Genomic DNA, 12,342 nt, shown 5'->3' on the forward strand with positions numbered 1-12,342 from the left:
TTAGATCCTCTGTGTCTTTAAGCACTGACTCACTGGCTCATTACATCTTGCAACTACTTTGTGGGTTGGTCTTCAAAATTATAGGCTGAAAAGGATTCAGTCTATTGAACACAGCCACTTTGCAGACTTATTTTTAATCTTAATTTTAATCTTCATCCAAAGACTCCTACTACAGGCAAACCCAGCATCTGAAGGGGTAAAATTAACTGTAGTTAGTTTGCACAGTGATTTTTGGGGTATCAAAGTGATTATAATATGGGGTACAAGGGGTTATGTTAAGTGGCCATAGAGGTTTACTCTTGGGATGTTGTTACTGCTTAAATCCAGTCTGTCTAGTTGAGCAGACCTGCAACCAAGGGTAAGCAACTGCTTCCAGGGCGGACCCTCCTACATGTATCGAACTGTACAGTACATCACAAACTACCTCTCCTCATCACAACACCAATACACTTCAGTTCCTTCCTACCTTTCAACTCTTCCATTGTAAACCTTGCTCCCCCAGGCCTTGCACTCAGGGACACACTACACATCCTCCTGATCATTGTCATTTCTGCAATCTGAGCCTGCAAATATCCTCTTCCTATACTCTCCAGGTTTCACTACCATAGAGCATTACACTCCAAACATGCCACATACAAAGATCACTTAGCACAGAGGAAGGGGCCTCTCAATTTCAGGAGAGGCAACAGCTCCCTGAACTTCTTCCAACCACCCCTCACCCTAGCCACAGCGCTAGCTCCAGCCCCACCTCCACCACATAACATGCTGTCAAATTCTGTACTAAACCAGTGCATGCAAGCATACTGGTGCCTTTATGAATGAGAAAACGAAAAGATAAAATCTTGAAACATCTGACTCAAATGTTTCTCTGGGGTTAATGATAAAATTGAACATATCATCAAAGCAACACTATTTCCTAGTTTCATACGTATTGTATATCATATACGATTATGTGAGCTACAGAACGTGGTGAATGTTTTTGTTGTATCTGATAGAGCCAGGATTCCGGGGGCTTGAATGATGAGTGAATGGAAGCGTGGCCCACTGGATTGGGCAAATTTGGGCTGTCTGGGCATTGCTACTCCTCACCCTGCCCTTGGGAAAGGAGGTCTGTATGATGATGATGATGATGATACAAAGCAGACATCTAAATCATGACTCTTTGATCTATTTTGGGATATGACTGCAATAAGAATGAAGTTCCAGTCTCAATCCCAGCCCCAATAACCTAATAAATATGAAAATCCCCACCCCAGTAACCTAATAAATATGAAGTGATTTATTTAAAAAATGATGGGCAATGGGGCCTCACCAATTCATACATAAAGAAGAGGAAGGGAATTTTTACTTTTAATTCCTCCATATCCACAAGAATACTAAGAATGACTAACATTTTTCTCAAAAGTCTGGGGCACAGTGAAGTTAATGCGGCAGGTGCACTTGGCGGTGGGGTCCTCCATAATCACATCTATACAGCGCCGGGCCTCACCAGTAACAACAGTGTGTGTGGTGCTATTGCACTCAGTGTAGTCAAGCTGCAATTCTTGAACCTGCAAAAGAAAAATGAAATGTTACTAACATAGATGACAACCATCATATTAATGTACCACTCAAATTATGGTGATTTCCTCTTTTCTCTAATATAGTGATGATTATTTATACAGCTGTTGTTCCTAAAGAGTTGAAAGTGGCTGGATTGCAATGCATGATTCCAACCACATTAACCAAGGACTCCCACAGATTTTTTGATGCTATGCTCAATGAGAGTCTGTGCTGTGAAAATAAATGAGTTTGGTGAATAAATGTTTTGCTGTGTGATAATTGATGGGTGAGAGGATTTCAGTTGTAATTTGTGTTGGTTATGGCATTCAGAAGTGTGATGGTGACATATGACTTATTATATAAACTCTTATCTCTCTGGGATGGAAAGCTTTTGAAGAATGCATTTCAAGAGGTGATTCTTGGAAAAAAAACTGTCTGAGGTACAACAGATGTACTCATAGATCTCCAAATAAAGGACAAGCAAACTTGGATTAACTGCTAGCTGTCTCCATAAAGAACACAAACCCAGCAAGTCTTTACCTCAAACTTCACAACCATTGCTTCATAAGACACCTCCAGTGGCCCCAGCCATCAACTTAAGTGCACTAATATCACTCAGAAATCCACCACCTACAGCGTTCCTTATCCACACTGATTTAGGTGACAACTTTGAGGGGCTTGGGTTTGATGACCCTCCTCTCATATAACTAATGGCCTGCAGTCTAGGAAGTCCCCATCCACCTAAGCATTCTCACCCTTACTTCTGGTGCTCAATTCAGTACAGTTTATCAGTTTAATTCCCATTACTGTAACCTATCTATCTATCTATTGCCAGATGCCTCAATCCTGTTCGGGGTGGCCACAAACAAATCGCCTCCACGTTGCCCTGTCCCCCACCATTTCATTGCCCTGCACCCAATCCACACACCCCTCTCTCATATACCTCTCCACCCCATCCCTCCATCTCATCCTCAGCCTCCCCCTCCCTCTCCCCCCCCTTCACCTCACTCACATACACTCTCTTTGTCAGTCTTTCACCCTCCATCCTCTCCACATGGCCAAACTGTAATCATATACAGTATAATTCTACAGCTTATACAGGAAGAAATAGAGACTTTGATTTTGTTACCTATCCCCACCCTGGAGGGGCTCAGGAACAGGTATTGTTTTCACTCGGTTTGTCTGTTTGTCTGTCCGTCTGTTAAAATCTTTACACGAAAGCTACTAGTGCAATTCTGACTACAATTGCAGGGATGATGGGCTATGACCTTCTGATTACCTGAATAAAATTTGGGTCAAGGCCCAGGCTCTAGGTGAGAGAGAGAGAGAGAGAGAGAGAGAGAGAGAGAGAGAGAGAGAGAGAGAGAGAGAGAGAGAGAGAGAGAGAATGCCACAATAATTAAAATAAAATAAATAAATAAATAATCTGGCCTTTTGTTTCTCAAAAGTGCCAGTTCTTTCATACAGAATTCACCAGTGCTCGACAAACACTTACATTATTTTGACAATCACAACAATTGTGACATCTCTCATATACAATACAAACTTCATCAGTATTTAAAAAAAAAAAAAAAAAAAAAGGAATAATTAAACCGTATACAGTAATTATCCGTCACAGTACCTCTCTCCAGGTCGTGGCATTCTGAAACAAGAAAGACTTTCAGCTGTCTCTTAAAGGATTCAACAGAAGAGAGTTGTCTCATAGATAATGACAATCTTTTATATACTCCAGGGGTTCTATACACAAAAGAACGATCAGAGAGAGATGACTGGTGAATGGCTTCAGGCTCATCAAGACGCCAGAATCATCTTCACTACGTAACATCACACCTGGGTGTGCCGATGAGAGTTTTAACAATTCTGCAAGATACTTTGGTTCACCAAATTAAGAACCTTGAATGTAATAAGACAGTTTAAATTCAGTTCTAGCCTTTACTGGTAACCAATGCAGCTCAATTGGGAACCGGGTAGTCGAGGTTCTCAAAGGGAGATAAAAGATAAGCCGTGCTGCCCTGTTTAACACAGACTAAACTTTTGTTAGTACTGTGTATTATTTGGAAGACCAATCCACAGTGAAGTACAATAATCGATATGCGACAAGACCACTGCATGGACCAATGTTAAAAGGCAACATCTATTCAGGAATTTTCTCACAGAGTACAGATTTCTGATATCCAAGTTACACCGTCCGACAACTTGATTAATATGACCTTTGTAATTTAATTCTGAAAAAAAAACAAAAAAACAAAACAAAAAAACACCCAGATTTCAAACAGAACTAACTGGATGAAACTGTGACACACCAATGTTCAACGCCAGTGCATTATCAGTGTCATCACCCCTTCTGTTTCCTCTGATGATGATGATGATCTCAGTTTTAACATCATTCAGCTTAAGTTTCCTCATTGCCATCCAAATCTTAATAACACACATAAGAGATTCAAGCTTACCAGTAGTTGTGGTATCGTTAATATCTGACGTCTTAACATACAGCTGCGTGTCGTCAGCATAAAAATGATAGGACACGTTGTGAGCATCAGGTAAAGATGATAAACTATTTGTGTAGACTGTAAATAGAATTGGACCCAAAACTGACCCTTGGGGGACTTTGAACAGAAGGGGAGCAGAATCAGCGTAATCAACAACCACTCTCTGAGATCTGTCTGACTGATATGACTTCAGGCACACAAGAGCACTATCACAAACACCATAAAAATACAGAGCATTCAACAATAGTTTATGATCTGCTGTATTGTGTCCCCCCCTGTGGCGAGGGGGATACAATCTGGCTACACTATGGGGTGGTACTACTACTCTGCGGCCAGGTTGTGTTAGGAAGAATACTGCCACCGTATTCCCTGCGTGTCGTAAAAGGCGACTAAAAGGGGGGGGGGTGAGGGGACTAGGGACCCTCTCCTCTGTTTTTTAGTTCCTAAAAAGAGATAGGCCAGAGAAAGGGATGGGAGATGGAGTTATCCCCGTACCCTGAAGATTGGGTCTATGAATGTGCGTGGATGTAGTACAATTGAGGCTAAAAGGGAGGAGATTGGGAGAATGTTTGTGAGAAGAAAGTTGGATGTGTTAGCTTTGAGTGAAATGAAGATGAAAGGGAAGGGTGTCTATGTTTGGAAGTGTGAATGGAAGATTGTCAGGTGTTGATAGAGGAAGGGCAAGAGAAGGTGTGGCCTTGTTAGTGAGTCCAGAAGTACAGCAGTGTGTGACTGAATGGAAGGAGGTGTCATCGAGACTGATTTGGGTGAAAGTGAAATTTGAATGTGAGTTGTGGGTGTTTGTGAGTGCATATGGGCCTGGTAGTGAAAGGGATGAAGAAGAGAGGGAGTCTTTCTGGAATGATGTTGATGAGTGTCTGCAGAGTTTTGGAGCGAATGTGAATGTGGTAATGATGGGAGATCTGAATGCTAGAGTGGGAAATGTAGCAGTTGAAGGTGTAGTTGGTATGCATGGTGTGCCTGGAAGAAATGAAAATGGGGAACGAATAATAGCAATGTGTGTTGAGCGAGAGATAGTGATTGGAAATACACAGTTTGAGAAGAAAGATATTTATAAGTACACATGGGTGAGACAGGAGGGTGGAAGGGTTGTTGATAGAGCTTTGATGGACTATGTGGTTGTGTCTAGGAATGTAACAGGAAGATTGTTGGATGTGAGAGTTCTGAGAGGGGAGGGTGGAGGTATGTCTGACCACTACCTGGTGGAGGGAGAGTTAAGAGTAGGTAAGAGATGGGTGAGAGCTAGGAGAGTTAGGTGTGGCAGGGAGGTTTTGAAAGTGAGTGAGTTGGATAAAAGAGAGAAAAAGATAGAGTATCAGGAGAAATTGAAAGATGAGTGGAACGCAGTGAAAGATCGGGAAAATGGCAGTGTGAAGGAGGAATGGCAGTTATTTAAGAGTGCTGTGGTGGGGCATGCAGAAGAAGTGTGTAGTTTGAGACATGTGGGTGGTGGTGTAAGTAAAGGAAGTGAATGGTGGTGCGAGGAAGTAAGTATGGCTGTGGCTGAGAAGAGATGTGCATATGAAGTGTGGCTGCAGAGGAAGGATGAGATGTCATATGAAAGGTATAAGGAAAAGAGGAATAGGGCGAGAAGGGCTGTGCGTGATGCTAAAGTGGCAGCAGATGAGAGGTGGGGTAGGTGGCTGACAGAGAATTTTCAACAGAATAGGAAAATGTTTTGGAAGGAGGTGAAAAGGGTGCGAAAGGGAGAGTCTGGGAAGGAAGAACGAGTAAAAGCAGAGGATGGAAGGATGTTAATGAGATGGATGCAGTAAGGAAGAGATGGGCAGAGTATTTTGAAAGATTGTTAAATGTAGAGGAGGAAAGGGTGGCTGAGATTGTGGCGGATGGAAGGGTGCAAGGAATAAATGTGTTGGGAAAGTTGAATGATTCTTTGATCACGAAGGAGGAAGTGGAGAAGGCAGTAAAGGAGATGAAAACAGGGAAAGCTGCAGGTATGGATGGGTGTGCTGTGGAATGCCTGAAGGGTGGTGGAGTGACTATTGTTGACTGGTTAGCAAGATTGTTGAATGTGTGCTTTGTGAAAGGTATGGTGCCAATTGACTGGGCAAGTGCTTGTGTGGTCCCATTGTATAAAGGCAAGGGTGATAAGTATGAATGTACTAGCTTTAGGGGTATAAGTCTGTTGAGTGTTGTAGGTGAGGTGTATGGTAAAGTGTTAATTATGAGAGTTAGAGAGGGTACAGAGGGAGTGATTGGTGATGAGCAGTGTGGCTTTAGGAGAGGGAGGGGATGCTTGGATCAGGTGTTTGCGGTGAGACAAGTGTGTGAAAAGTATTTAACGAAAGGCAAGGATGTGTTTTGGGCATATATGGATTTAGAGGAGGCGTATGATAGAATTGATAGGGAGGCTTTGTGGACTGTTTTAAGATTGTATGGACTTGATGGTAGGTTACTAAAAGGGGTGAAAAGTTTTTATGTAAATAGTAGAGCGTGTGTAAGAGTGGGAAAAGCTGTGAGTGATTGGTTTCCTGTGAGAGTGGGGCTGCGACAGTGATGTGTGATGTCGCCTTGGTTGTTTAATATTTACATGGATGGTGTTGTAAGGGAGGTGAATGCAATAGTTTTAGGTGGTGGTCTGAGTCTGGTGAATGTTGATGGTGGAGAGTGGAATCTGAAGCAGCTGCTGTTTGCAGATGATACTGCACTGGTGGCTGATTCAGAGGAGAGATTGAGACAGTTGGTAGAGGAGTTTGGAAGGGTGTGTGAAAGGAGGAAATTGAAAGTAAATGAGAATAAGAGTAAAGTGATGAAGTGTACGAGGTTGGTAGATGGTAGGGGGATGAATATAGTTTTGAATGGCGAGTTGCTTGAGGAGGTAAAGTGTTTTAAATATCTAGGGTCACATGTTGCTGTGGATGGAAGAATAGATGCAGAAGTGAAGTTTAGAATAAATGAAGTAGGAAAGGTGCTGGGAGGAATGAAAAAAGTGTTTAGATATCGTTCGCTTAGAATGGATGTAAAGAGAAGGCTGTATGAGGGTGTTGTGGTACCGACTGCATTATATGGGGCTGAAACACGGAATACAGGTGTAGCAGAGAGGAAAAGTTTGAATGTAATGGAGATGAGGTGTCTGAGGAGTATGTGTGGAGTGACGCGTATGGATCGAGTGCGAAATGATGAAGTGCGAAGGAGAACTGGAGTTGTTCGGAAGATGGCTGGTAGAGTTGAGCAGAGGGTGTTGCGATGGTTTGGGCATATGGAGAGAATGGATAATGAGCGATTGGTGAAAAAGATAACTAGATCTGATGTGAGAGGTGTAAGGCTGAGAGGAAGACTATGAATAGGATGGATGGACAGTGTGAAGAGAGCGCTGGATGCGAGAGGGATATCTGTTGAGCAAGGGAGAGTGGCTGTGCGTGACAGAAATAAATGGAGAGAAACTGTGAATGAATAAGTGATGACGCAGCCCTGAGGGGATATTCTCCCGCATTTGGTCTGATCAGCTAGTCAGGTCAGGTGCGGGTAAGGGGATGAGTCTGTTATGATGTGGCAGGGGTAAACCAGCTCTGCTGTCGGGCCCTGCTGCGGACGTCACTGATTGCATTGCGCAGTTGACCCTTGTGCAGTGTGGAGCGGTGAGGATCTGTCCGTTCTCCCCTTTGGGGTTAAGATGCGAATGAATGTGTTTGAATGGATGAGTAAATGGGGAGTGTGTCGTCCTGTCTCGGCTACCTCCCTTCCCTTGGGGGAAGCAGCCTAGATATATAGATAGATAGATAGATAGTATCAAATGCTGCAGACAGATCCAATAGAACTAGGAGGCAGGACATCCCACTACAGGTGTTTGTCACAATTTCACCATGAATCCTTTCTTACTGCTGTTTCAGTTGAATAGTGTTTTCTGTATGCTGACTGAACAACAGGAACAACTCTGTACTCTGTTATCCTATGTTCCAGTAGTGGTAAGAGTTGACCAAGTATGGCCCACTCAATAATCTTGGATAAGAAAGACAGGTTAGTTGTCATGCTCTCAGCATCAAAGCTAGGTTTCTTGATTAGGGGCCTCAGTAAAGCACATTTCTCAGACTGCACAAAATTACTTACTAAGACACAAGGCACATTTCTCAGACTGCACAAAATTACTTTCTAAGATGCATCTATTTATTATGTTGCAGATAAAGTTTGCTGCGTGCTTGTACACGTCAAGCAGTTGTGAGAAGTTACACAGATCAAGTGGGCAAAACATTTTGTTAAGTTCTCTGATGTAACATTTGACTTTATTCACATCCAGTCGATGAAAATTGAAAGCAAAGGACCCCCTGTGCACTATGATTGGAAGTCAACTGAGTACACTCCACTAGAAGAACTGATGTCTAAATAATTTCTTATGCGAGATATCTTAGTTGTAAAGGGTGAAGCAAAATCAGAAGCCAACTGGGCATCACATACAGAAGTTGGTTTAACAATTGCATTCCTCCGACCAACCCAACTGTTCACAACTGCATTTTTTTTTTTTATCACAACCACATGAATCAACTTTATTTTGAAAATACCTTCCCTTCTGGGCTTTTACAGTGTGAACAACTGCTCTTCTTGCAAAAACATAAAGCAAATGAGTTAATCTGGTCCACTGGAAGTGCCATTCATGTTCTGCCTTTCTATGTTGTCTACGCAAAGAAATAATGGATAGACCATACCACAGAGAATTATCATGTACAATGACTGTTTTTACTACCTCAGGACAACACAGAGTAATGGTCAAAAACTGACCTAAGCCCATTGTTATACATACCAAACAAATCATACATGTACAATGACTGTTTTTACTACCTCAGGACAATAATGGTCAAAAATTGACCTACGCTCATTGTTTTATATATCACCCAAATCATCAGATGCAAAAGATTTGAAGAATTAATGTAGTTTAAACAATAATCAATTTCAAGATGCATCTAAAGGTGGTCAATGCTACTGTAAAATCTGAAACTGATGACCTTTTTACTGGAAGGGGATTTCAGAATATCAAAACTAAAAGTGATCAGAGCATGGTCAGAGATGAGGGGGCCAACTGAGTCAACCTCCACATAAGATATGCGCCTGCAACCAACAGATGACAAGATCAAGTCAAGGACATGTCCCAAAACATGATTTGGATCACTCACATGACTGAAAAAATTATTCTGGGTGATCAACTTAAGGAATTCTGCAGAAAATGATTTTGACTGTGGACTGTCAACCCAATCACTGAAATCATCGCAAACAAGAAGTCCTCTAGATTTAATAGAAAACATTTCATGAAAGTGTCCAAATTCCTCCATAAAACCTTGATCTGTGTCTGGATAATCTGGTTGATGGACAACAGCAATTCTAATGGCATTCTGATGGAAATTTATTAATACAGTACTTCCATATATTCAAATGAAGATGGGATCAGGTCTGAGTCTATGAAAAAAATGTTTGCAAGTGTTGCCAAGTAGATGAATGCTACACCTCCTCCCGGATAGTCAGCAGCAGGTCTAAGAATATTTATAATAAAATGTCTTAGGGAATGCAATAAGAATAATATTAATATCAGACCCATACAACCAGGTTTCAGTCAAGCATAAAATGTCAAGCTCATGCTGATTTAGAGCTTCATTAATATGGTCTATCTAATTACAGGTGGAATTAAGATTTAAAGGATCCATCTTTAACTGGTTCAAAGGCAACGTAGTCAGTTTTTTGAATGGTCGAAATTGGTGTTTTCAATCAATCTATTCCTAAGAGAAATCATAATTGGATAGTCTCTACTAGATGCAAAATGGGCAACTGACTGTGAATAAGTATTGGCTTCTTGATGTCTTAAAGAAGAGCAGTTAATGCATTTAAGAGAATTTCTGTTACTACAATCCCTAGATTTATGGGCTCCAGCACAAAAAACACATCTAGGTTCATAATTTTTTCTAGAACACCTCTCAGATGTTTGATCAAAACCCTGACAGTGATGACTGTGTAATCCACAATCTGTCAAAAGCGTGGCATCTTGTAATATCTACATACTGAAGATATAGTTGCCCTGTTCTACAATCGTGGGTCTCACCTCTGGTGACAGCTTCAAGACAGGGATTTTAGTGTCATTCCTTGTTCTTGTGCAGAGATGGTTGAGGGTACAACCTCGATCAACAAGCATCTTAGTTTTACTAATTCAGAATGCTTGGGATGATGTCAGTGGTCCAAGGAAGAGGAAAGGTCCGTCACGGCCATTTTTGGCAGCATTTTCTTTGGCTCTGAGATGCAAAAATTGCCATCACAGCCAAAATGATCACTTGGTACTCCAGCCACTTCATCTTTGGCCTTGGCTGATGGATACTTCATGACTAGCCTGCCAGCCTTGGTCTTAGGGGACCCATCAACCAGTACCGAGTCGAGTACAGTAGGCACTCATAGTATGCGCGTTCAGAGTATGTGATCCTCATTGTATGTGAGGACCTTTTTTTTCAGAATTTTAGTGAATTTTTTAACAGTATGTGAATTTAACTAGTTGTAGGCGAGATGGCAGCGAAGAGTGGCCCAAATCCGGGGTTTACCCCAAGCACACGTCACTGACACCCCAAGAAGCGCCAGTGATGGAGAGTGGAGACTTGTCGATGATGGAGGTCAGCTGGGTACTGTGTGCCCTAGATAAATTCAAGGAAGAATTCAAGGACATCGAACACTGTCAGCTGCGAGTGTAGGAAGTGATGCCTTCACTTGGAACGGTTTATGAACGAAGTGAGTGCATTAGCTAGTGAAAATGTCGAAACTGCTGCTGACAAGAGTGGTGTGTCGGGTGTTGTGGCAGGTGGTGCAAGAGGGGCACACTAGGGTTCCAAGAAAATTCGCCATCAAGCTAATTCGCCATCAAACAATAATTAACTTGTTTCTTCCTTGCTGTAGTCGCCTTTGAATATATATTCTAGCATCAACCTTAGCTGTCTTCATTAATGACAGCAAATTGTCTTGTTACTGTTATGGCGAATTGACGACGGCAAATTCTCACAAAACCCATGCTAGGTGCCTCACTCTGCCTCGGATCCCCTTCTTACCTCCATTAAGCCTGTTGCCCTCTTGGGTTAAGGTGAGCAGCCATATTCTTGTTGGTTTAGTTAAGCCATATCCTTGTTGATTTAGTAAAGCCAAAATCTTGTTGGTTTACTTTATCTTAGGTAATATGTCTTAGATAGTCTCCCTGCACAGTACAATACTTAGGTCTGAAAGGAGTCTCAAGGGTTGCCAATGAAGAGGGGTGCCGGCCATATGTAATATTTCCCATAAGTTTATGTATTCAGAGTACAAGAATTCCTAGTACACGACGTCCTCTGCCGCCCATATACTCGCATACTATAAGTGCCTACATACATGTACACTTCTGATGTCTCCTGGTCCCATTTGACTCGTTGAAGCGTCAGCACCACTTTTTGGTTTTACAAGCAGTATCTGTTGACTATGAATGGCTTTTTTCCTGGCCATGAGCACTGATCTCAACCACGACCCCAGGCAGATCCTTCCTTTCCCCCACGAGAGACCCCCGAACAGCATCTGCAAATGACTTGGCCTGGTCTTGGGTGACAGCCATGGGTGATGAGACCTTGGTCTCTAGTGCCTCCAGTCTGTTTGAAACATCTCTGACAGCCACAAAAATTGGTCCAACTACCTCATCCTCCAACTCCTTCTTAGTGACTCTACTTCCTCCACAAGCCAAGACCTCATCCGCTGGTGCAACACATTGGCTAGACGGCCAGCGAAAGCTGAGCTGCTGGCTCTTTTTCATAAACAGATAATCATTAACATCCATTTTTTGCATACCAAATGGACCCACTTGCTGCAGTAGGCACACTCCAGTGCCTATGCACTTCTTGATACAGACTTACTGCAGTGAGGACACTGGTGTTGTCTGCTCATGGTTGGCAAAAAAGAAAAGAACAAAACAAAAACAAACAGTGACAACAACAGCAAAAAGAATATACAATACTACCCGGGATAAACCAGGATAGTGCAAACCCTGTTTGTGTCACCCTAATATTGGGGGGGGGGGGGGGGGGACAAAGAACAGAAATTAAAGAACAGGGTGTCTGCGAGGTCACCACGAGCATGTGGGATACAAACTGACTACCCTTCTAGGAAAGGTAACCCAAACCGAGGTGATGCAAAAGTGCTGACATGGTATTTTACAACTTTTCCCAATTTGAGCTTTATGGCAGCAGCAAATATGTCACTTAGGCGCCTAACACCTCATTGGTTACAATACTGACAATGAACAATGCTTAACTCCTTTCAAATTCTTCATATTGACATGAAACCAAAACCT

General features: G+C 42.3%; 1 protein-coding gene across 1 annotated transcript in view; it reads right to left on the reverse strand.

The window, feature by feature from the left end:
- The window catches only part of Cdc50 (cell cycle control protein 50A), a 114,122-nt gene that overhangs the window by 36,751 nt on the left and 65,029 nt on the right, over nucleotides 1-12,342 (reverse strand). Inside the window, exon 3 of the mRNA XM_080267145.1 lies at nucleotides 1,392-1,550. Within this exon, the coding sequence (XP_080123271.1) occupies nucleotides 1,392-1,550 (159 nt within the window). The remainder of the gene's footprint in view (nucleotides 1-1,391; nucleotides 1,551-12,342) is intronic.

This window comes from Coenobita brevimanus, chromosome 23 (assembly GCF_032717465.1).
Source record: "Coenobita brevimanus isolate Jiangsu-jjx chromosome 23, ASM3271746v2, whole genome shotgun sequence".
Taxonomy (NCBI): domain Eukaryota; kingdom Metazoa; phylum Arthropoda; class Malacostraca; order Decapoda; family Coenobitidae; genus Coenobita; species Coenobita brevimanus.